This window comes from Loxodonta africana, chromosome 12 (genome assembly GCF_030014295.1).
Source record: "Loxodonta africana isolate mLoxAfr1 chromosome 12, mLoxAfr1.hap2, whole genome shotgun sequence".
In the NCBI taxonomy this organism is placed as follows: Eukaryota; Metazoa; Chordata; class Mammalia; order Proboscidea; family Elephantidae; genus Loxodonta; species Loxodonta africana.
Window position 1 is genome coordinate 42,441,063 of NC_087353.1, and position 26,855 is coordinate 42,467,917.

General features: G+C 39.7%; 1 protein-coding gene across 10 annotated transcripts in view; it reads right to left on the reverse strand.

Moving 5' to 3' along the window:
* The window catches only part of RBKS (ribokinase), a 151,877-nt gene that overhangs the window by 37,680 nt on the left and 87,342 nt on the right, over positions 1-26,855 (reverse strand). For 9 of the 10 annotated variants that reach the window (XM_064295169.1, XM_064295171.1, XM_003411949.4 and 6 more), the window contains one exon: positions 24,905-25,093. In XM_064295169.1, coding sequence (XP_064151239.1) covers positions 24,905-25,093 — 189 coding nt within the window. Of the gene's footprint in view, positions 1-1,148; positions 5,221-24,904; positions 25,094-26,855 lie in introns of those variants that run through there. The other variant, XM_064295168.1, reaches the window with a different exon arrangement.

The following is a 26,855-nucleotide window of genomic DNA, read 5'->3' on the forward strand; positions in this document are numbered from 1 at the left end:
AAATAATCCAGAGTACAACACAGAGAGACAAGACAGAAATTATTAAGAGTTTAAAAGAAGACTAGAAAAAGAAAGTATAACGTTTATCTCTAAGGAGCCCTTTGGCACAAATGATTACATGCTTGGCTGCTAACCAAAAGGTTGGTGGTTTGAACCCACCCAGTGGCTCTGTGGGAGAAAGATGTGGCAATCTGCTTCTTATAACAGTACAGCCCAGAAAACCCTGTAGGGCAGTTCTATCTCTGTCACATGGTGTAGGTATGAGTTGAAAACCAACTCACCAGCACCTAATAACAACAATGTATCTCTAATAGGGAGGGGTTCCAGAGGAGAGGAGAGAGAAAATAGGCAGAAGCAATAATAAGAGAAAAAGTAATTGAGAATTTTCTAGAATTGATGAAAAACATGAATACTCAGATTCAGGCAGAACCAAGAGTCACAAGCTGCACAAATAGAAATAAATTGAGATCCAGACTCCTTGAAACTGAAAAGTGACAAAGAACAAGAGATGCTTTTAAAAAATAACGTTGTTCACGTGTATTCTTAAAAGCTACGTTCTGACATCGGCTAAATTTTATAGCAGTAAACATCTTAAGCAAAGAGTCCACACTGTAATATTTTATTTCTTAAAAAACAATCTGAAGCAAAAATAGCAAAAGGTTAAGAATTAACAAAACTGTGTAGCAGATTCATGGGTGTTCATTATATTTTCAGTATAACTGAAATATTTCATAGTTTCTAAAGAAATGGAAAAAGAGGGTAAAAAGGGTAGAAGTGAGGAAGGAGGGAGGTAGAAAGAGAGGAGGAGAAATCCAGGCAATCTGATTGCCTTTTGGGTTAATGTAAGTATTTGATACAAATTATATTCACTCACAACTTAATCTAAACAATTAGATTCCTACAAAAAAAAAAAAAAAATGCGAAAGGTAAAAGTTAAAGCAAAGACAAAGTGGAGGAAAGCTCTTTCCTAACTGGGAAAAGGGCAGTCATGGGGAAGTCATCTACCAAATGTAACCATGATCTTTCTTTTCTGTTTGTTTTGACCAAGGAAAGAAAAGGATGTGAAACCTTAAGTTTTTCCAGAATAATTCACCTAATCTCTGGACCTTAGCTCCCAATATGTAGCCTTCTCAGGAGTTGTACGGCAGTATAGGGTATGCCTGTAGTTTTTAAAAGAATGGAAGTAGGAAGAAGAAAGCAAGAGTGACTCGCTGCCCCTTTAAACTCTGTCCCACTGTAGGAAGTTCTAGTCCCACACATACATATATAAACATATGGCACTCATGCCACTAAGGTATAGTTTGTTCACACAGAGCACATATGTCAGCAACATAGATAACATACAAAGTTAGTGAACCTATAAAACACACATACCTTTACATAGATGGCTGACAGATACTCAGCAAACCATGTACCACACACAGCGCATTTCCTTACCCGCCTCCATCACCAGCAATGGGCATTGAGGACAATGGGCACAGTTCCAACTCCCTGGAATCTACAGTTTGACTCCAGATGTTTTTTTCATCTCTTCATAGTTTCAGGTCTCCCCAAGAAGCATGGCCGCACAATGGAAACAACTTAGAAGGTGTACAGTGTACTCCTGGCAGTCCTGCCATAAATCTCCTGAAAACATCACTATAGCGTCCAAGAAAACATGCCAGGAGCCGTCCACAGGCCCTTTGCCATGTTAGCACACCCATCACTAGGATGCTTGAGGGGAAGAAGCAGAGCTTCAGTGTAAGAAGGTGAGAAGAAAAGAAGTCTTAATCTTAGATCGGTAGGCAAGCCTCATAACATACCACCCCTTCTCACTGGGATCCCTGGGAGCAGAGGGCCTATTTCCTGTCCCTTCCATTAGGCTCTGTCTAGGCGAAGAACACTGAATATTTGTGGACTGCCAAAAGAACAAACAAATCAGTTTTAGAAGAAATACAACCAGAATGCTCCTTAGAGGCAAGGATGGCAAGACTTTGGCTCGCTTACTTTGGACACATCATCAGAAAAGACTAATCCCTAAAAAAAGGGCATCGTGGTTGTTAGAGGGTCAGTAAAAATCAAGGAAACTGTCAATGAGATAGACTGACATAATAGCCACAACAGTGGATTCAAGCATACCAATGATCATGAGGATGGCACAAGACCACGCAACATTTTGTTCTGTTACACATAAGGTTGGCTTGAGTTGGAGGCAACTTGATAGCACCTAACAACAACAACAGGCCCACAGAACACTCTAAACCAAGATTAATTTAGATTCTGCTCTTCTGACTTTGCTAAGGCTTAAACGATTGTTCCCTTCTCTATACCCTACTTCCACCTCCATGTCACTGCTCTTCTTTCAGTCTCGGGCCGCATCAAGTTCTGAAGCGGGGCCAAGGCCAAGACAGCCCTAAGATGTCCGGCACTAGGCACAAGTACATGCATGCCCAGTTCTAACCATGGGACAGTAGTCTAGGAAAATGGAAAAGACTACCTCATGTTTGGCCCTGGTTCAGTTCCCCAAGTGAAGATGACACTTCTGGTAAACAGTTTCAATTAGATTTTTCGAGCTCTGGGTTTCCAACTGACCACATGCAGACTTAAGAAAGATAATTTAAAATATTTGATTCTGCCTGATTAGCTAATAAATGAAGTGATCTACTGATGTGGAAGTAATGTAATGGAACTAATATGGCCCCCTGGGCATGACAGGTGTCTCGTGCCTTTTCTCTTTAGCAATTGACTTGTCCCCTATCCTTTCTTTACAGCCAGTGAACTTTTTGTCATTTTCGTCTTTTCTAGCAGGCAGCACCAACAAAAGTCTTCACTAGGAGTTTCACTGATATCATTCCTAAGGTTAAGAGGCTATTTCAGAGCCTTATTTGGCTTTTCTTCATTCTCGGATGCCAATTTCAGAGATGTCATTCACTCTCTGTGATTTAATTTTTTTTTTGGCCTGGCCTTTGTGTGATTACAGTTAAAATAATCTAAGGTTATGTTTGAAACAGAATACTGGGTAATTCTTTTGTATTCAAATCATTAAAAAAAGAACTTGGATCTAAGATTTATTCTTTCTTTAGATATATTCAATGTAGAATTTAAGGAATATAAGGAGTCCTGTAGATCCCCTGGTCCCCTGAGCCTCAGGAAGGTTAAGTGACTCTCTGGGAGTCACACAGACTAGTCACTTTCCTAGAAGGAACTAGGACTCTGGTTTATTGATGAAGGGCCTATTATTATATGCCAAGCACTGTATTACGCATTGGGATGCCCAAAAAGAACTCTGAGCTGAATCTTGAGGAGAGGTACGTGTATGCCAGGCAGAGAAGGAAGAGTGTTTTTTCTTTCCCTAAAGAGGTAGTTTGGGAATGTTAGAAAAGAGGAATTCATTTTCACTAGCCTTCATAGGTAGCAAGTTCAGGCCCCTATTTAAAGGTATTTAATGCATGACTCAGTTATCGTCCCGAAGAATGGTGCATGTCTCCTTCAGGTTTGGCCATTTAATGACAAGACTGAATGGAAGTAAAAGAATTGAAACCAGCATTTGAACAAAAATGTGTACACCAATGTTCACAGCAGCACTATTCACAGTCGTCAAAAGGTGGAAACAACACAAATGTCCATCAACTGATAAATGGATAAACAAAATGTAGTATACCCATACAATGAAATATTCAGCCCTTAAAAGGAATGAAGTACTCACACATGCTACAACATGGATGAACCTTGAAAACATTACATTAAGTAAAAGAAGATAGTCACAAAAGACAACTTTTGTATGATTCCATTTATATGAAATATCCAGAACGGGCAAATCTATAGAGATGGAAAGTAGATCAGTGGTTGTCAGGGGCTGGGAGGAAGGGAACGGCGAGTGACTGTTAGATATGGAGCTTCCTTTTCAGTGATGAAAATGTTTGGAACTAGAGAGACATGATGGCTGCCCAACACTGTAAGTGTGCTACACGCCACTGAGTTGCTCACTTTAAAATGGTTAATCTAATGTGGAAAACCTTGGTGCAGTAGTGGTTAAGTGCTATGGCTGCTAACCAAAAGATCAGCAGTTCGAATCCACCAGGTGCTCCTTGGAAACTCTACGGAGCAGTTGCACCCTGTCCTATAGGGTTGCTATGAGTCAGAATTGACAGGATAGCAATGTTTTTTTTTAATCTTATGTGAATTTTACCTCATGTCTTAGTTACTTAGTACTCCCGTACCACAAGTGGGTGGCTTTAAAGAACTGAAATTTATTTTCTCACAGTTCAGGAAGCTAGAAGTCCGAATTCAGGGCGTGGTCTAAGGGGAGGTTCTTCTTTGTCTATGTATTTCAGCTTCTAGTAGCTGGTAAGCTTTGAAATTTCTGGGCTTGTATAGGCACATGCTGTATGTGTCTGTCTTCATACAGTGTCTTCCCCTGTGTGTGTGTCTCCATTTTGTTCTTTTTATAACTCAGCAGTGATTAGGGTTAGGATCCATCTTCCTCTGGTGTGAGCTCAGCACCATAAGAAAAACCTATTTCCAACAAGATCACATCCAAGTACAGGGGCCAGGGCTTCAATACATATTTTTGTGAGATACAATCCATTCCACAATACCTCAATTAAAAAAAAAAGAATGAATGGAAGTGAGCTGTGCCAGAACCTTTTATATCTGGACTGGGTACAACCCTGACACACAGCTAGTCAGCTCCTTGCCCTGTATAGGAAGAAGCTGGAGTTGAACGGTGGTGATATCCGGGCATTTTTTTTTTTTCCTCCAGTAATGTTTTTTTTAACGTACATAGCCAGGGTAATGCTCACTTTTCTTAACAGTGGGTGATGCAAGCTCCTGATACATGTTATCTTGTACCCCAAAATGATCCAGAGAAAGTGAACAATCAGACAAACAGGGGCCTACTAACGAGATATAACACTGAGTGCTTACATGTGCTAAGCACTGTTCTTAAGGCTATACACGGATTATTTCATCTAAGTGAGGCTGTACTGTACTGTACAAAGCAACAATGCCTTTTCAAGATCGGGCAGCTTCTGACGATCTTTTAGGGACCATTGAGTCGGTTATGACTCATGCGATGCCATGTGACAGAGTAGAGCTGCCAGATAGGGTTTTTGAGGCTGTAATCTTTACAGAAGCAGATCACCAGGTCCTTCTGCAGAGGTGCTGGGTGGTTCAAACCACCAACCTTTTGGTTAGCAGCCGAGTGCTTAACCGTTGTGCCACCAGGGATCCTGTGAAGATCTAGAGAAAAGGAAGAGTTAATAGAAACCTATACCATGACAAGTGACAAGAAAAGTCAGTGTTGGAATGCCAGATAGGAGAGACTAGAGGCAGGCAGACTTTGCCACCAGTCAAGAGGCAGAGTGGTGTGGTGGAGTGTATGTGTGTAGTAGAGCTGAGCTGACAGACAGACAGATCTAGAGCCAATTCCTGGCTCTGCCAACTAACCAGCTATATGACTCTGGGCAGTTCCTTTACCTCTGGGAGCCTGTTTCCTCCTCTATGAAGCAGACATAAACCCCATTTTGTTCTGAGAGTATGAGCTAATGCGCAATGCCCTGGCACAGAGCAGTGCACAAAGAGTCCTCACGTTCCCAAGAATCTGTAAGAAACAAGGAATTTCAGAGGCTGAACGTACCTCAGAAACCACCAACTCCAGCCACATCACGTTTGGATGCACAACCTAAGGCCCAAATATAACGAGTCATTTCTCCAGAGCAGCATGGCTACCTAATGGCTAACTCAGGATCAGAACTCAGGATATCATCTGCCCTTGGCCACTGGCACCAGTAATTAAAGACGGCTATATGCAAAACCCTCCCGATAATTTTACGAAAAAGGTGATTCAAGGTGATCCTTTAGTGCATTTCAGATTATCACCTCCTCACAGAACAGCTGCTTTTCCTGTGCTCACTTTAGGTTACTTCTGCAGTGCGTTCCTCTACTTTTTTGTGTTATACGTGGCTCCTCCAGCCCTCAGGAGCCATTCTATTTCATTCACATAGAAAGCACATGAACTATGAAGTAGGTGAAATATTAAGTACATAAACATGAATTGTCACCTACTGCCTGGTTCCAGCTCCTTCAAGTCATCCAATTAACTAAAGACCCAGGAAATATGGCAAAAGCCAAAGCTCTGATGAATCAATATATTATTAACTGTGAGAATGAGGGCTGAAGAGTTAAACTTAGGTACATCAGCAGACTCATTCAGAAAGAAAACCTGAACATGAGGAAAGTCTCTCTGAAGATATGCCATGCATTTGCGTGACCAACAGAAACAGTGCAGCTTTGACATTTATTCTGGTATTTTCAAGGAAAATCATATAAAACAACATATTTTTGAGGAAAATTGTTTCTTTAGAAAGGTTAAGATTAAAACAAAACAAAACTGTCAAAATCACGTAGTGAAATACCCAGACTTAAGGAGGCTTAACCGCCCTGGATGTGAAAGTAATGTAGATGTCTTTCTTTGACATCAGCCACCAGGGCTCCATCCATTCAGAAGTCAATCTATGTCAAAGGGCTATTAAGCCTAGCTATATAGACATTTTGGAATTCTTCAGAAGTTCTGTGTGAGACCAATCAAGACTGAACTATGGCAAATCACTTCCTTTTTGAGGACTATGCCCTGGCTCCCAGCACACCCTCTGAGAAGTGATAGCACCTATCTTATTCACTACATGTGGCTCCAAATAGCTTTGCCTGTGTCCAGTCATTTTTACTCCAAATTGCAAAGTGATACATGAAAAACACAAGCTTATGAAAAAACTGAAACAATTCAGAATATGGAGAAGAATACAGCAACCCTCTTATAATACCTCGCCCCATCCCATTCTCCTTCCCATGAGTAACTATCATAGCAGGTGGTTTTGTTCCAGCTTTTAAAATACACATTTGATTACAGATAGCTAGAGAGTGACTTTGAAATAAATGTCATCATAGTATTATTATTTAACCTTCCCCTACTGATGATTATGCAGACCTATCCAATCAATTTTTGGTTATTACAAAGATGAAATAAACATTCTTTTAGAAATATTTTCTTTTTTTTTAATGTGAGCATTTCTGTAGGATGGACTTGACACAGGGAAAGCATACTTGAAAAACTAATATCGTCATATTGCCCTCTGAAAACATGATATGAACCTGTATTCCCACTGGAATTATACGACAGCATGTGTTTTTCTATCTTTTTGAATTTTAAGATTATCAATCTTTAATTTTTGCTGATGTGATAGGCAACAGGAGCCCGGGTGGTACAGTGGTTAAGAATTCAGCTGCTAACCAAAAGACTGACAGTTGGAATCCACCAGCTGCTCGTTGGAAACCCTATGGGGCAGTTCTACTCTGCCCTATATGGTCGCTATGAGTTGGAATCAACTGCACAATGGCAAAGGGTTTGGTTAACTGGTTTGATGGGCGATAAAGGGGGTCTCACTGTTGTTTTAATCTGCATATACCTGATTTCTACTGAGATTCCGCGTTGTCTCATTTCTTTATCTTTTGCATTTTTTTTCAGCAAATTAATTGCCTATTCACACTGTTCTAGAGAATTATTTGGTTTTTTTCTCTTTTTGAGTTGTAAGAGCTCCTCATATATTACACAAATTAATCCTTTGCTATTGCAGATATTCAAATTTGATGCTAATAGATATTCAAAAGTGTATGAATGTGCATAGAAAAAATGTTAATCAAAAGATTAACAGTGATGATATCTAAGTGGTAGGAGCACGCGTGCTTGATTTTTTTCTCTATACCTTTAGGTACTGTCTGCTATTCCCTCCCCCAATAAAGCCATTAGTGGGGTGAAGGCGATGAAGAAGGCTCTCTGCTAATTCTGAAAAAGGATTTCTAAAGGTACTTTGAGTAGTGGTAGTATAAAAAGTAATCCTCGTAAGGCAAAAATTTGATGGATGTAACACTCACTGGGATAATAAGTTGATATAGCTGTTAAAAATTAGCCTTATTACTTTACAGTCACCTTCCAGACACCCCAGGAAAGACTCCCCCTTCTATTTCCTTTCAGCATCCAAGATTCTATCGCTCTCTACCCACACTATTTTACTTTCCCAACCCTTTTTCAGGTATTGGCAGTCAACAGTGATGGGGCACTCAAACATCCTGCTATAATGGAAGTTTCTGGAAAGAAATGTTCAATGGGTCCATTCAAGGACAGAATGGCTTTTGAGCTACAAAGATCCCTCAGAAAACATATTACTTATTAACAAATGCAAAAAAAGAGTATGTTGATCAGAAAGAAGGGGATGGGGTAGGGGGAGAGGGAGTAGTCTTCTGGCGGAGCACAGTCCAAGGAGGGTTGCAGAGAACAACACGGCAGTGCCCAGGTAAGAACTGCTGAATATCTGATCTTCCCAGAAAAGCTATGGCTAAGTAGGGAACAGTGTCTCAGGCTGTCTTAGTTGCGAGCACCTCTCAAGACCACCTAAGTTCATTTGTTCTGATGATATCCAGCAATTTAGTTTAGCTTTCCATGGGCCTGGGGAAGGTCACACCAAGGTGGGAATAATGGCCTCTCGATGCTCGGTTTTCAAAGACCGAAATGTCATTATGGATGGCACCTTGGATGTGGATTAATGTGAGCCTATTCTTGAGAGCAAGACGGAAGTGGTGGTTCAGTGGTAGAATTCTGCCTTCCATATGGGAGGCCTAGGTTTGATTCCCAGCCTTGTGTGTTGCTATGATGCTGAACAGGCTTCAGTGGAGCTTCCAGACGAACAGAGACTAGGAAGAAAGGCCTGGCAATCCAAGTCTAGATATCAACCATTGAAAAACCTTTGGATCACAACGGTCCAATCCCATTGTGTATACAGTCACCATGAGTCAGAGGTCGACTTATCAGCAACTAACAACAACCACATCCTTGAGAATAGCCTGGATGGCTGGGCCAGACCCTGGGAAAGGTGACTACCTTGGGAGCCTGTGGGTAACCAGCCAGCCCCAGCAATCACCTCACCCAAATAAGTGCTCTACGCGAACTTTAAAAGAAACTATTTCCACTTCCTACAGGTGCAATCTCTAATTTGGGACTGATCCTCAAGCCCTGAGTTGTCTCCTGGGGCATCCATGCAGCTGGGCTGACACTGCCCAGTGCCTTACCAGCAAATATGAATACGCTATACGATAGGACTAAAACGTAAGGGAAAGGGAGAAAGGGGAATACAGGTGAGACGAATTCCCTATGCCTTTGGCTTTTGTTTATGGTCATCTCACATACCCTGAATTTTGATGATTTATTACAAAGTGAATGATTCTTGAGAAGACAGCTTTAGCCTTTGGGCTGAATTCTTAAGATGAGAGTGTTATTGTGTATTCTAGGATCAAACCATTTACATTTGATAAAAACAATTTATATGTCAAGAATTTTACAGAACGTATAGGCCAGGGATAATGAATTTCACAATGTATCGCATGAGCACAATCATCTTAAAATACTCCCACGTGTAAATGTGTGTGACTCTAGCTGTGGAGAGTTTGCTCAGTGCAGTCCTAAACATGGAGAAGGCAAAGGCCCTCACCTCCAGGTTGGAAGGAACAGCATGAGGACATGAGCGCTCTGTTATTTTGAGGCTCAGATTCAGATAACATACAGAAATGAGGGAAGAGACACATCTGTCATGTCTTCCAAACTGAGCTGAGGACATCTGCAGCTACTGCCACCATCTCACGCTAGTACAACGGGAAAAACGAATGTAAAAATAGAAGTGATATATTCAACTATTAACAGTGAGGCAAAACTGAATATAGCTGCCTGCAGAAGTGTTGACGTAAAATGGGAAATGGTTTCTTCTAGGGCAGGCTGTCTGTCTTCAGTGGACAACGTGCCAACTAACTAAAGGCGTTTCTATCACCCAGGTCATCCCTAATTCCTTAACAAGAGATCAGGAGGAGATAAGCGGGATGCTTACAAACCACCTGACAGCAAGTAATACCCTCCTGACAGAAAAGTGAAGGAGCCCATTTGTTCAGAAGAAAATGCCTCCCTGGGAGTTCCTCACCCCACCATATGAATTATCTCCCCTTTCTTAGAGCTATGAAGAGGCTGAAAACTTGTGTGCAGAACAGCCAAGAATTTTAAAAATGATAGTGCTGACTGAGAGGGGCAAGGATAGTATAATATTGGCTATAAAAAAGATGTGAGATAATATTCAAAATCAAACCTGCTGCCGACAAGTTGATTCTGACTCACGGTGACTTTATAGGACAGAGCAGAACTGCCCCATAGGGTTTCCAAGGCTGTAAATCTACAGAAGCAGAGTGCCACATCTTTCTTTCCATGGAATGGCTGGTGGGTTTAAAGTGTTGACATTTTGGTCAGCAGCTGAGCGCTTTAGCCACTGCACCACCAGGGCTCCTTGGTACAGATTCAGAAAATAACTACCCTTGTTTTTGGTCAGTGTCACCTCTGCACCACTGAGGGCAAAATGCTGAGTGCCCATTCAGTACATTCAGTAGAGGCATTCAGCGGTACATTCTGTATCACGAGAGTATCTGGGTTTTTATCCATGAATTAGTGCTGGGCCTAAATGGATCTTTTTGTTGTTGTTGTTGCTGCTCTGAACATTTTAAAAAATTGAGATAGAACTCACATATCATAAAATTTACCCTTTAAAAGTACAAAAGTCAGTGGATTTTCGTATATTCCCAAGGTTGGACAACCATGGTCTAGTTCCAGAACATTTTCATTAGCCCTCAAAAGAAACCCCGCACTTATCAGCCCTCATTTCCTCATTCGCCCCTCCCTTGAGCCCCTGGCAGCCACGGGTCTACTTCCTGTGTCTGGGGATTTGCCTCTTCTAGACATTTCATGTAAATGGAACCATATAATACGTAGCCTTTTGCTCTGGCTTCTTTCACCTAGTGTGATATTTTCAAAGGTTATTCACGTTGTAGTATGAATCAGTCCTTCATTCCTTTTTATGGCTGAATAATATTCCATTGTATATTCATACCACATTTTGTTTATCTATTCATCAGTTGATGGAATTCAAGTTGTTTTCATTTTTTGACTATTAAGAACAATGCTGCTATGAACATTTGTGTATAAATTTTTGTATGGACGTATGTTTTCATTTCTCTTGGGCATATACCTAGGATTGGAATTACTGGGCCATACAGTACCTCTATATTTAACTTCCTGAGGAACTACCAGACTGTTTTCCAAAGTGGCTGCACCATTTTACATTCCTACTAGCAATTTATGAGGGTTCCAATTTCTCCACTTCCTTGGCAACACTTATTATGGTCTGTCTTTTTTATTATCCGACTGGGAGTGAAAGGGCATCTTACTGTGTATTGTTATTTAAAAAAAAATCAAAGCCATCCATCTACACAGTTCAAAAAGATAAGGCTTAAAATAAAAATGTTCTATCCCTCTCCATTACCATTTCCATGAGGCAAAATACTTTAATTTTTTTTTGGTGGGGAAGTTCATCTTTTTTTTTTTTTGTGCGTGCTTTAGGTGAAATTTTACAGCTCAAGTTAGTTTCTCATTCAAAAATTTATACATATTGTTTTGTGATGTTAGTTGTAATCTCCACAATGTGACAGCATGCTCCCCCTTTCCACCCCAGGTTCCATGTGTCCATTCGATCAGTTCCTGTCCCTTCCTGCCTTCTCATTCTGCTTTTGGATAGGAGCTGCCCATTTGATCTCGTATATCTGATTGAACAAAGAAGCACATTCCTCATGTGTATTGTTTTTTGTTTTATAGTCCTTTCTTTGGGAATGGTTTCAGTTCGGGGTTAACAGTGCGTCCGGGGGCCATATTTTCGGAAGTTCCTCCAGTCTATCAGAATATTAAGTCTGGTCTTCTTATGTGAATTTGAGTTCTACATTTTTCTCCTGCTGTGTCTGGAACACTCTGTTGTGTTTCCTGTCAGGGCAGTCATCGATGGTAGCTGGGCACCATCTAGTTCTTCTGGTCTCAGGATGGTGGAGTGTCTGGTTCATTTGGTCCTTTAGTCCTTTGGGTTAGTGGTTTCCCTGCATCTTTGGTTTTCTTCATTCTCCTTTGCTCCGAGGATGATGGGACCAATTTATGTATCTTAGATGGCCGCTGGCAAGGTTTTAAGACCCCAGACGTCACTCACCAAAGTGGGATCTAAAACATTTTCTTAATAAACTATGTTACGCCAATTGACCTAGATGTCCCCCAAAACTATGGTCCTCAGGCCCCAGTCCCAGCTACTCTGTCCCTCAAAGAATTTGGATGTGTCCAGGAAACTTCTTTGCTTTTGCTTTGGTCCCCTGTATTGTGTGCTGTCCTTCCCTTCACCAAAGTTAACAGTTATCTACTGTCTAGTTAATGATTTCTCCTCCCCCTCCCTCCCCACCCTTGTAACCACCAAAGAATGCTTTTGTCTATGTGTAAACCTTTTCTTGAGTTCTTATAATAGCGGTCTCACACAATATTTGTCCTTTTGTGACCGACTTAGTTCACTCAGAATAATGCCCTCCAGATTCATCCATGTTGTGAGATGTTGCGGGGATTCATCATTGTTCTTTGTCGTTGCGTAGTATTCCAGTGTGTGTATGTACCATAATTTGTTTATTCATTTTTCTGTTGACAGGGATTTAGGTTGTTTCCATCTTTTTGTTATTGTGAATACTGCTGCAAAGAACACGGGTGTGCATATGTCTATTCGTGTGATGACTCATTTCTCTTGGGTATATTTTTAGGAGTGGGATTGCTGGATTGTATGGTACTTCCATCTCTAGCTTTTTTTAAGGACGTGCCATATTGTTTTCCAAAGTGGTTGTACCACTTTACATTTCTACCAGCAGTGCATATGAGTTCCAATCTTTCTAAACCTCTCCAACACTTGTTATTTTGTTTTTTGGATTAATGCCAGGTTGGGGTAAGATGGTGTCTCATTGTAGTTTTGACCTGCATTTCTCTAATGACTAATGATCGTTAAGCATTTCCTCATGTGTCTGTTAGCTGCCTGAATGTCTTCCTTGGTAAAGTGTTCACATCCTTTGCCCATTTTTTAATTGGATCATTTGTCTTTTTGTTGTAGAGGTGTTGCAGTATTCTATAGATTTTAGAGATAAGACCCTTATCAGATATGTCATAGCCAAAATATTTTTCCCAGTCTGTAGGTTCTCTTTTTACTCTTTTGGTAAAGTCTTTTGATGAGCATAAATGTTTGATTTTTAGGAGCCCTCAGTTATCTAATTTCTTTTCTGGTGTTTGTGCATTATTATTTATGGTTTGTGTATACTATTTATGCCATGTATTAGGGCCCCTAGCATTGTCCCTATTTTTTCTTCCATGATCTTTATCATTTTAGATTTTATATTTAGGTCTTCGATCCATTTTGGGTTAGTTTTTGTGTATGGTGTGAGGTATGGGTCCTGTTTCATTTTTTTCAGATGGATATTCAGTTATGCCAGCATCATTTGTTAAAAAGACTGTCCCCCCCGCCAACCCCATTTAATGGACTTTGGGCCTTTGTTAAATATCAACTACTTATATGTGATGGATTTACATATGGGTTCTCAATTCTGTTCCACTGGTCTATGTGTCTGTTGTTGTACCAGTACCAGGCTGTTTTAACTACTGTGGTGGTATAACAGGTTGTAAAATAAGGTAGTGTGAGGCGTCCCACTTCGTTCTTTGTCAGTAATGGTTTACTTTTTCGGGGCCTCTTCCCTTCCCATATAAAGTTGGCGATCCGTTTCTCCATCTCATTAAAAGATGTCATTGGATTTTGGATTGGGACTGCATTGTATCTGTAGGTTGCTTTGGGTAGGATTGACATTTTCACAATGTTGAGCCTTTCTATCCATGAGCATGGTATGTTTTTCTTGCAGTAGTGTTTTGTAGTTTCTTTAGTTTTTTTTAGGTCATTTACATCTCTGGTTAGATTCATTCCTAAGTACTTTATCTTCTTGGGAGCTATTGTAAATGGCATTGATTTGGTGATTTCCTTTTCAAAGTTCTCTTTGTTGGTGTAGAGGAATCCTACTGATTTTTTTTTTTATTATAGTAATCCTACTGGGTGTGAAAGGGCATTTCACTGAGTATTGTTATTTTTTAAAAGTCAGAGCCATCCATTTACTCAGTTCAAAAAGATAAGGCTTAAAATAAGATGTTCTGTTCTTCTCCAATACCATTTCCATGAGGCAAATACTTTAATTTTTTTAGTGGTTTCTTCTAGCATTTATCTTCTATTTCTGATGATATGCTTATAGTATTTCTTTGTGTTTTAGATATTATCTCTTGACATTCAAGTATGGAAGGTGTGCATTTAGCTCTCTTATTTGCCTCCATGTATACACAAACACACATTCACTTTACCCTTTCATCTTCACAAAATGCTTATAATTCTCATTTTTAGTTAAATGAATAATTGGTATGTACATTGTTATGACTATGCACTCATAGCCACATGGTGTACAAAGATTATATTTACCTAGTCATACATTTTCTCCCTTAGATTGCAGGTGACCTAGAAGAAAGCATTTTATTTCTTCAGTTTTCTACATACTAATTACTAATTTATCCTCAAATTCTTCAAGAAAATGAATATATATTCAAATACGCCAGATATTCTACTATTTCTTTTTATTTTTCTATTATGGAAACGTTCCTCCCGAAGCCCTCCACTCTCCTGCTCTAATCTGGTCTGGTTGGTCTTGGACTTGCTACATAGATATTGTCCTGAAATGTCCTTTCATCATCACTAACTTCTTTCCTAGGTTGCATCACCTGTTTCCTGGATTCCATACACTCCTCTTTCTTAGGTTCACCCATTGGTTTACAGTAGTATATCTTCTTCCAGTATCCTCTTTATTCCTCTATTTCTCCATTATTGCCTTCTTTTGTTTTAAATAGTCTAGGGTACAATTTAAATTCCCTGTCATTTCTTTTACTATTTTTTTGAGTTATTTTCTTAGTGGTTGCCCTGGGGATCATAAACAACACTTTAACTTTTAAGTACCTAATTTGGATTAACACCAACCTAATTTCAATAGCATACAAAAACTCTGCTCCTATGTCGCTTTGTTCCTTTGCCCCCCGCCGTTTTGGTGTTACTGTCATATAAATTTATACTTTTATACACTATATGCTCATTGTGTTAGTCACCTGGTGCTGCTATAACAGAAGTACCACAAGTGGAGGGTTTTAAAAAAGAGACGTTTATTCTCTCACAGACCAGTAAGCTAGAAGTCCAAATTCAGGGCATCAGTTCCAGGGGAAGGCTTTATCTCTCCGTCAGCTCTGAAGGAAGGTCTTTGGTGTCAATCTTTCCCTGGACTAGGAGCTTCTCTGTACGGGAACCCTGGATTTAAAGGACACACTCTGCTTCTTTCTTGGTGGTATGAGGTCCCCAACTCTCTGCTTGCTTCCCTTTCCTTTCATCTCGAGAGATAAAAGGTGGTCCAGGCCACATTCCACGGAAACTCCCTTTACATTGGATCAGGGAAGTGACTTGAGTAAGGGTGGTGTTAACAATCCCACCCTAATCCTCTCAACATAAAATTACAATCACAAAATGGAGGACAACCACACAATACTGGGAATCATGGCCTAACCAAGTTGATACACAGAGTTTTGGGGGGACATAATTCAATCCATGACACTCATCAGTACAGATTTATAATTATTGCTTTATGCAGCTGTCTTTTAAATAAGACAGAAGAGTTACAAACTACATATTTAGCTATGTAGTTATCTTTTTGGTGCTCTCTTATTTCTTCATGTGGGTTTGTGTTACTGTCTAGTGTCACTTTCATTTCAACCTAAAGGACTCACTTTAATATTTCTTGTAGGGTAGGTTTGCTAGTGATGAATCCTCAGTTTTTGTTTATCTGGGAATTTGTCCTTCATTTCTGAAAGTTAGTTTTGCTGGATATAGAATTGTTGGTTGACAGTTTTTTTCTTTCAGCATTTTGAATACACCATCCCACTGCCTTCTGCCCTGCATGGTTTCTTGTAAGAAATCAGCTGTTAGTCTTATTAAGGCTTTCTTGTATGTGATGAGTTGCTTCTGTCCTGTTGCTTTCAAGGTTCTCTGTTTGTCTTTTGACAGTTTGATTATGATGTGTCTAGGTGTGGACATCTTTGAGTTTATCCTACTTGGAATTTGTTGAATGTTCTGGATCTTTAAATGTTTTTCATCTAATTTGGGAAATTTTGGGCCATTACTTCTCCAACTCTTCTTTCTGTTCCTTTCTCCCTCTGGAATCCCTTTATGTGTATATCAGTATGCCTGATGGTGTCCCACAGGTCTCTGAGCTGCTGTTCAGTTTTAAAATTCTTTTTTTGTTTCTCAGGTTGGATAATCTTAATTGACCTATTTTCAGGTTTGCTGATTATTTCTTCTGCCAAGTCTGCATTTGAATACCTATAGTGTATTTTTAATTTCAGTTATTGTACTGTTCAAGTCCAGAATTTCTATCCGGTTAATTTTTATAATTTCTATCTCTTTATTGATAGTCTGTATTTGATGAGACATCATTATATGTTAGCTCTTGAGGCATGGTTTCTTTTAGTGCTTTTAATATATTTAAAATAGCTGACTTATTTATAGTCTTTGTCTAGTAAGTCCAATGTCTGAGCTTTCTCAGAGACAGTTTCTATTGATATTTTTTCCTATGTATGGACCATACTTTCTTGTTTCTTTGCATGTCTTATAATTTTTTTGTTGAAAACTGGACATTTAAAATAATATAATGTGGTAACTCTGGAAATATGATTTCTCCCACTTCCCCCATTTCCCAGGGTTTGTTGTTGCTGCTTATTTGTTTAGAGACTTTTCTGAACTAATCCTGTAAAAGCTTTATTATTTGTTGTATGTGGCCACTGATGGCTCTGCTTGGTTAGCTTTATGGTCAGCTAATGACTAGATAGAGATATACTTAAATGCCTGGCACCAACTCCCAGTCTTTGCCACAGTGCTCTGTGTGTGTGTTGAGGCACACCTTCAGCATTTGGCCAGGAAGTTGATGAAACTGTCTTACCTTTCAGTTTCTGCTTGTGTAGTGCTTTAAAGTCACCCAGAGATGAGAGCTTAGGGCCTCATCAAGTCTTTCCTAGGCATGCACATAGCCCCTGGGCATGTGCATGGCCTTCCAGATATGCAGGAAAATGTCAGAAAATTTCAAAGCCCCTATGGACATCTTATTCCCAAGCTCTTCCTTTAACCTTTTGGGTTAGCCTATTTTTGGCCCAACTTTATCCACAATTTCAGGCAGCCTTAAAGTTAACAATGGTCTGTAATTTTTTTGGCAACCCCTCCCCTCTGCATTCCTGGAGAAAAGGCTTTTCACACCAGATGAGCTCCCAGTCAGGTCAAATAAAGACAGCCTTGCAAGTGGAGTCTGCCAGGGAACCACCATATAGGTCAAATAATGCCAATTTTTTTGGAATGAGGGTTTTTTCCTTTTTTTTTTTTTAAATTGTGCTTTTAGTGAAAGTTTACAACTCAAGTCAGTTTCTCATACAAAAACTTATACACACATTGTTATGTGACCCTAGTTGGTCTCCCTAAAATGCGACAGCACACTCCTCCTCTCCACCTTGTATTTCCTGTGTCCATTCAGCCAGCTCCAGTCCCCCTCTACCTTCTCATCTTGTCTCCAGACAGGAGCTGGCCACATAGTCTCATGTGTCTACTTGAGCTAAAAAGCACACTCCTCACCAGTATAATTTTATGTCTGATAGTCCAGTCTAATCTTTGTCTGAAGAGTTGGCTTTGGGAATGGTTTTAGTTTTGGGATAACAGAGTCCAGGGCCATGGCCTCTGGGGTCCCTCCTGTCTCAGTCAGACCATTAAGTCTGGTCTTTTTACTATAATTTGAGTTCTGCATCCCACTTTTTTCCTGCTCCATCAGGGATTCTCTGTTGTGTTCCCTGTCAGGGCAGTCATTGGTGGTTGGTACCCGGGCACCATCTAGTTCTTCTGGTCTCAGGCTGATGGAATCTCTGGTTTATGTGGCCCTTTCTGTCTTTTAGGCTCATATTTTCCTTGCGTCTGTGGTGTTCTTCTTGGAATGAGGGTTTGAAGGAGCTCCAACTACATTTTGCCCCCTTAGATGGCTGCCAGGCTGCTGGTTTTCATTGTGATTGCAGGCTGTTGGTTTTCAAGACTACCACAAAGCTGGATATAGGGATGAGAATAAGGCAAGCTAAAACACCACAAAGCTGACTGTTCTCATCAAGACTCAGCTATTTTTCTTGAATAAACATGCCTAAGATTGCTGCAAGCTTTTGGTTAAGTTCCAGAATTCTGAAAAAGTTTATTCTGATAATTTTTGCCCATTTTCATAGTGCTTTTATGGAGGAGAGACTTTTCAGAGGTCTTTACTACGCCATTTTAGATGACATCACTCCAGTAGCTTCTTTAAAAAGGATATTTGAAAGGTAAATAATTTTGAACTGTAAATGTCTGAAAACATTTATTCTGTCCTCACACTCAGTTAACAGCAAAAGTGGTGTTATGGATTGAATTATGCCCCCCCAAAATGTGTGTCAACCTGGCTAGGCCATGATTCCCAGTATTGTATGGCTGTCCACCATTTTGTGATCTGATGTGATTATCTTATGTGCTGTAAAATCCTAACCTCTATGATGTTAATGAGGCAGGATTGGAGGCAGTTATGTTAATGAGGCAGGATTCAATCTACAGGATTAGGCTGTATCTTGAGTCAATCTCTTTTGAGATCTAAAAGAGAGAGTCAAGCAGAGAGGAGGGGGACCTCCTATCACCAAGAATGAAGTGCCGGGAGCAGAGCACATCCTTTGGACCTGGGGTTCTTGCGCTGAGAAGTTCCTAGACCAGGGAAAGATTGATGACAAGGACCTTCCCCCAGAACTGATAGAGAGAGAAGGCCTTCCCCTGGAGCTGGCACCCTGAATTTGGACTTCTAGCCTCCTGGACTGTGAGAGAATAAATTTCTGTTTGTTAAGGTCATCCACTTGTGGTATTTCTGTTATAGCAGCACTAGATAACTAAGATGGGTTGGTATAGAAATTTTGAGATGGAAGATAATTTCCTTCAGTTTTGAAGGTTCTGTACCATTGTCTTTCAGAATTCTCTTTTGGTTCATTTATGATGCTTTTGAGTGTATGTCTAACATTTTTAGTGGTTGCTCTAGGTATTATATATACCTAACTTATCACAGTCTACTTGGTGTCAACATTTTTTCAGGTTGAAGTATAAAAATTTACCTCCTTTTATGTTCCTTTACCCTTTCCCATTTATAACATAATGGTCTTAAATATTTCCCCTACATACGTTTTGAATCCCATCAAGCAGTGTCATGATTTTTGCTTCAACCATAAAATGTAATTTAGAAAACTCCAGAGGAAAAGAAAAGTCTATTTACCCATATTTTCATTTTTCCATTGTTCTTTCTTCCCTTCTAATGTTCCAAGATCCCTTCTTTTATCTTTTGCTTTTTGTTTAGAGAACTTCCTTTAGCCATTCTATTAGAGTAGTTATTAGAGTGACAAATTCTCTCAGTTTTCCTTCATTTGAAAATGTCTTCATTTCTCCTCTCTTCTTGAAGGATATTTTTGCTGGATATAGGATTCTGGGTTGACTGTTCCTTTTTTTCAGCACTTGGAAAATGTTATGCTACTTTCTTCTGGCTTCCATGGTTTCTGATGAGAAATCCACTGTCATTTGCATTTTTTCCTCTCTATTTTTAGGAAAGGTGTCAATTCTCTCACTGTTGCAAAATTTTTTTTCTGCATCATTAGTTTTCAAAAGTTTCACTATAATGTGTTTGGTATGGATTTCTTAGTGTTTATCCTATTTGGGGTTCACTCATCTTCTCAAATCTGTAGGTTTATGTCTTTTGTCAAATTTGGGAACTTTTAGTCATTGTTTCTTCAAATACTTTTTCATCTCCATTCTCCTTCTCTTTTCCTACTGGGTCTCTGATAACATGAATGTTAACTTTTTTGTTATAGATCCACAATCCCTGAGGCTCTCTTCATTTTTTTTTTTTCCTGTCTATTTTCTTTCTGTTGTTCAGATTCGGTAACCTCTATTGTCCTATCTTTCAAGTTCATTCTTCCCTCTGTCCCCTCCATTCTGCTCTTGTGCCTATTTACTGAGTTTTTAATTTCAATTACTGTATTTTTTAGTTCTAAAATTTCCATTGGTTCTTCTTTATGTCTTCTATTTCTTTGCTGAGATTTTCATTTTTGTTCATAATTTCTTGTTGAAATATTTTTATGATGGCTACTTTAATATCCTTGTCAGATATTTCTATCATCTGTGTCATCTTCAGTGTTGACATATGCTGATTGTCTTTTCTCATTCAGGTTGAGATTTTCCTGGTTCTTTGCATGACAAATGATTTTCTATTGAAACAAGGGAATTTTGGGTGTTATGAGACTCTGGATCTCATTGAAACCTTCTGTTTTTGCTGGTTTCCTCTGACACTACTACTCTGGCAGGGAAAGGGGGGATGCCACCTCATTACTGTCAGATGGGAGTAGAAGTCCAGGTTCCCCACTTGTTTTCCATTGACATCTGAGGTGGCAGGCTCCTTTTTACTGATGAGTGAGCGTGGAAGTTTAGGCTCCCATTAGGCCTCTGCTGAAACCACCTGGATAGGACAAGGTGTCTTGTTACTGCTTCCCATGTAGCCTCTACTGACATTGTAGTGAGGAGGGATGGTCTTATTACCGTTGGGCAGTGGTAGAAGTTCTGACTCTTCACTAGGTCTCTGATACCACCCCAGTGGGTGGGAGTGGACAGGTTCCTTATGTGGTCTCCATTGACACTGCCAGGGGAGGGGGGGTTGTTATCACCCCAGCAGGGATGAAAGTCCTGGCTCCCTACTTGACCTCTGATATCACTCCAGTAAAGAAAGGAGGGTTCCACTTGGGATATCTTGCTACAACGGTGGCAGTCTAGGCTTCCAGCTTAGCCTTTGCTAGCAGAGGTAGAGCCATGTTTTCCCCCCACCCTGTGGTGTTGGGCTGAAGTAGAGTGGTTATTGTTTTAAAAGTTGTCTATCTTGCTAGTTGCCTGACCCTTTCCTGATCCTTGGCTAGCAAGAGCAGGCTTTTCTTTGGTCTTTTTTTTTTCTGTGCTTGTCGTTTCTGGCTTCTCCAGCACCCAGTCTGGGATATATATGAGGCAAAAAGAAAACCCAAGGATCTCACCATTTGTGTTGTTACTTGGGTCACAAGGTCTACCTTTCAGGGTTCTTATGTTTGTTTCATATATAATGTTCATATTATATATGTTTGTTTCTTTTATAATATGAATCATTATATATGCTTTATATATGTTCGAGGGCAGAATAGAGAAAGGAATGTCTACTCCATCTTTCTGGAAGTAAAAGTCCTCTCCTGTACCACAGTCTTTTAATTCTCAACAACAGTATTCCTACTGAAAAGTCTGATGTCATTCTGATTCCTGGTGTTTTGTATGTGATCCTTATTTTGTTTCAGAAAGCGTCTGGATCTTTTCTTTATATTTGGAGTTATGAAATTTTCCAATGTCACGCTTTGGTAAAGATCCTATTTTTTCCCAAGAGAAGTACTTAGACTACCACTAGGTATGATGGCTATGATAATATGCCACTATTACTCACAACGAAACACAACTAATTAGTCTTGGTAAAAATCCATTTAGATTGGTGGGGGTGGGACACAGAACCTCAGAATCTTGGACTTAGGCGGAAGCCAAGAGATTACCTATTCCTCAAAGCAGAGACCCGATCACCTAGTGTTAGGGCTTGGTAAACTCTGGCTATGGGCCAAATTTGACCTACTACCTATTTTTGTAGATAAAATTTTTTTGGAATATAGCCACGTACATTTGTTTATGTGTTGTCTGTGGCAGCTTCCCTGCTACCGTGGTAGAATTGAGTAATTGTAAGAGCCTGTATGCATATGGCCTGCAAATACTAAAATTTTTTTCTCTTTCCCTTTACAGAAAAAAATTGCCTATCCTTAATCTAGTGCCCTGACCCTCTCTGATCTAATTCTCCATCTCCTGCCCCCAAGCATTAAGTAAACTGTTCCCTTATCGAACTCTTACTGTGTTTTACCAAACTGTTCCTATGGTACTTACCACCATCTATCTTGCATCATAAAAAATTATATATTATTGTTGTTGTTAGGTGCCGTGGAGACAATTTTCCACTCATAGTGACCCCATGTGACAGACAGAGTAGAACTGCCCCATAGGGTTTATTAGGCTGCAATCTTTCTGGAAGCAGATCTCTAGTCTTTCTCCTGCAGAGTCACTGGGTGGGTTCTAACTGCCAACCTTTTGGTAACTGGTAGTATTATTCCCCCTCTTGGTGTCTGGGTCCATGTCTGTTTAACCTTTGTCTTCTCCTCATGTGGCACGTAAACAGGACTCAATTAGTATTTGCTGAATGAATGAACACATTTAGCCACAGGACCACAGACTCTAGAATCGGAATGAACCTCGGAGATTAAACCCCCCTTCTATTTGCAGTATTAATATAACGTACCCATTTTACAGGTGAGTTATCTTAGGCCCTGAGAGGTTATCTGGGTTGCCGAAGGTGATAGCAAATTATCAAAAACAGCAGAGACTGGAACCCCAGTCTCCTAGATCTTAGACAGAGCCCACTATACTCTGTCAGGGTACTTTCAGAGAGCAAAAGCCATTTATCCTGAAGGGGATATTCCCTGAAGGAGATGATTCTTCAAGTCAACTCAATTTCTTGATATTAAAAATTAACTACAAGTGCTAAGAAACCAAATGAAAGAGCATATAGCAGTTATCCACAAATTGTAAAAACCTCCTCAGTGTCTATTGCTGTATTAAAAATGCTTAAAGCTATAATCAGTCATGATCTATGAAATTTGTTCCTTCAGTGAAATTACTCTGATGATTATTACTGCTAACTCCAATTTAAACAATTTCAAGGCTAGTTTCTTCATAACTTAGTTGCATGCCCAAGCAGTTTATTTCCACACTCATGTTCTTTCGTGGGCACGGCTGTTTTGGTCTGCCCAGAATCTACTTCCTCATCTTCTGACAAAAGTTCTTTGATTTTTGTTGGACACCATGGATGGGGACATGATGTGGGGCACAGTGTGAGGAGGGAGCTGCCAGGCACCACCACCTGGAGAGGGCCTACCTGAGCTCAAAGCCACTACAAGGAAAGCAGAGCGAGAGAGCAAGAGAGCAAGTGGCACAGTTTAGCCTCTTGACGATATGATCCACCTTCTGCATTCTGTTGTATCTCAGTTACAGGCACCAAATAAATCCCTTTTTCTACATAACCCTGTTCAAGTTGTCCTTCTGATGCTTACGACCAAAAGAAGTTGTGACTACCAGATACTGAAGTCACAGGCTGAACCACTCTGTGGATTCATGTAGGTTCCACATCCTCATGAGGGCTCCTCATTTTATTTTTAGCAAGAGAAAAACTTTTCTCGCTGTAGTTCAGGACCTCACGTAGTTTTAGTGTAATGGATGATTGAATTCAGAAGTAAAAAGTAACCTCTCAAATTCAGGTTACTGTCCTTAACAAAACAGAAAAAACCTAATGGTTTCAAAAATGATTAAATACGAAGAGACTACCAGCACCTAGTACAATTTATCAAATCCCATACAAAGCAATTTTTGAAAGGCAATAGGGATGTTAATTTCATGGCATAAAAATATTCCTTGCACTTACAACTTTTTCAAAGTATGTTCGTTATCATTAGTTTATCAGATCCCCACAAGCTTTTTAATATATGACCCGTATTTTAAAGTCTTTTATCAGCATTAGAAAAAAACTAAAACACATTGTATAAATAATTAATTATATATCAGTGTCTTATAAACAAAAACCCTAAACTTTTATTTCTTCCTCACCATAGTTTCTTGTCCCTGAAGTTTACTTACTTTTCTAGTCAGCTCTTCTGAATGCCTTACAGGCATCAGTATTTTCCCTGTTTCTAAGGAACTGTGAATATTTTTCTTATTTTTTTTCCCTTTTCTCTCCTAGTCAGTAGCCATGGCTCGTCCGCTAGTGATTTTCCTTAATCAGTGCCTTGCACAAGGAATGTCTGTGTGGAGCTCCGCAGGCCTAGTTTTGAACCACGAGCTCTGTTACTTACTAGCAATGTGATCCTTAGCAAGTGTCACCTCTAAACTGAGGCTAATAATAGTACCTACCTCATATAATTGTTGTAAAGATTAAATGAGATGTATTTTTAAGAAAGAAACATAGGAAGCACGCAATGAATGTAAGCTGCTACCATTTTCTGACTAAACGAATGACCTCTGCTAAACAGCACTTGGAGTCCCTGGGTGGTGCAAACCGTTGACTACTAACTGAAAGGCTGGCAGTTTGAACCCACCCAGAGGATCCTTGAAAGAAAGGCTTGGTATTCTGCTTCTGAAAGGTCACAGCCTTGAAAACTCTATGGAGTGCGGCTCTACTCTGACACACACAGGGTCACCTTGAGTTGGAATTGACTTGATGGCAACCGGTTTGGTATTTTTGGAACCAGTGCTCACTGCCATTCATTCCACATGGGAAGCATGTAAGACAAGGTGATTTGCTTATTGTCTAGAATCCAATCCCCATGACAGCAGAGGTTCTGTCTTGTTCATTACTGTAATCCCGGCATCTAGATATGACTGGCATATAATAGGTGTTTAATAACTATTTATTGGTTAAATGAACTAATGATTAAAAGCAGTACAGGTATAATTTAACAGACATTCTGATCTTATGGACGAGGAAACTGAGGCTCAGAGAAGTTAAGTGACTTGTATGAAGTCTCCCAGTGAGTTAGAGAGGGACTAAGATCCAGTTCTCCTGCCTGGTTGTTATTCCACCACTATCACCTCCTAGGCCTTTACCTCATTATCCAAAAATTCAAGTGCAGTATCTTAGTTACCAAATAACAACTTCCAATGGTCAAAAATGATACTTAAATCTTTGAACTTACCGTGGTATCCACAGCCTTGACCTTCTCTGTGACAATGTGCTTTGGGATGGGCTCTGTTCGTGACAGCATCACGCATCCGTCAGCACCTAAAGTGATGATGACGACCTGGCAGCCCCTCTCCATCAGCACCAGTGCAGCCTTCCCAGCATCTGCAGGGCTGCAAACCGTGACGCCAGTTAAAATCTCAGCCTGGAATACACAAAAGTGAAAAGAAACAGTGGTGATAAAAAGTAACCTGGGTCTACTTCCAGATTAGATTTGTTTTTCTAGAAAATGTCTCCATTCTTTTTCATAACAAGCAATGTTATGACCTGTTGTGATGGGTCCTGGCTCAAGAAAATAAACACAATAACAACAATAAAAACTAGCCATAAAAATATCCTTGGGACAGCTGAGGAAAACTGAATGTGGCCTGGCTATGAGATGATCGTATGGAGTTATTGACAATTTTCTTAGGTGTGATGATGCAATATTGTGGTTAGCCTTGGGAGATGAATGCTGAAGTATTTAAGGATGAAGCATCATGTTGTCTGCAAGTTTCTCTCAAATGGTTCAGTGAAAACAAAAATAAATACACAGGGGAGGGGGAGAGCAAATATAGCAAAATGTTAACAGTTTAGGTGGAGGGTATATTAGTGTTCACTGTATTGTTCTTTCAACTTTCTATGTGTATGATAATTTTCATAATGAAGAGTTAGGGAGAACAAAGAGAGCTCTATAAAAGAAAGAAAGGGAGGAAAGGGGGGAGGAAGGGAGAAGAGGCCACTGTCAGTGATTTTGGTATAAATTTTACCTGTAAATTTTGGCACCTAGGAACATAATTTGGAAACCCTGGTGACGTAGTGATTAAGTGCTACAGCTACTAACCAAAAGGTTGGCAGTTTGAATCCGCCAGGTGCTCCTTGGAAACTCTACGGGGCAGTTCTACTCTGTCCTATAGGGTCTCTGAGTCGGAATTGACTTGACAGCAGTGGTGGTAGTGGGTAAGAGCATAATTCTTCTGGACCGCTCTTGAGACATAATGCCTTAGTCATGTTATTAGCTCTAGCTTTCCGTGTCTGGAGACCACTAACTTCTTTCATTTGTTTGTTTTTGCTAGAGAAGATGGTAGCAGAGTAGGAAAGACACTAAATGTGGCACAAAAAGCAACACCTTGGCATTCAGGTGACCTTCACTACTCACTAATTCTGTGACCTGCCCCAAATCACTTACAATCTGATTTTAAAATGACAGGTTTGGACGGGATCAGAATTTCTCCCCCAGAATATAAAAAGGGCTTCTTGTGGGCTATGGTTTCTAAAAACCTTTTAAAAAATTATTCTTTAGTGAAAAAAAATTTGAATATTAACATTTTCTCCAAATATTTTTCTTTAAATAAATGGTATTTTTTGTACATATTATTTAGCAACATGCTTTTTCCCCCCTTAACATTATTTAATTCGTGTTGATATATGTAGCTCTACTTAATTTTTTTCTAACTGCTTAAGATTCCATACTGCAAACATAAAAAACATTCTTTTGATGAACACTCTAGTATTCTCCATTTTTCCTCTTTTGTAAGCAGTGATATAGTGGATGTTCTTGTACATGTCTCCCCATGCTCATGCCTAAGTGTTTCTCTAGCATGTATATCTAGGAATGGAATTTCAACTTGATTATCTATTACCAAATTGTTCTCCAAAGTGTTTGTATCGACTGACTGCTCCTACAAGCATGCTATGAGAATTCCCATTTCTTTGCATCTAACAAAGTCTACAATGATTTAGAATCTCCGCGCTCTTTGCCAACAAGACAAGGAGCACAGGAGTTTTAACTACCTTTAAGCACCACCATCTTACTATTGTTGACTAGAGTTTTAGTTCTACCTTTTTTAAAACACAAAATTTAATTATAATTTTTTTGGCTAACAGTAAATTAAATTTCCTGACATATTCTTGTCACTTCCTGTGTA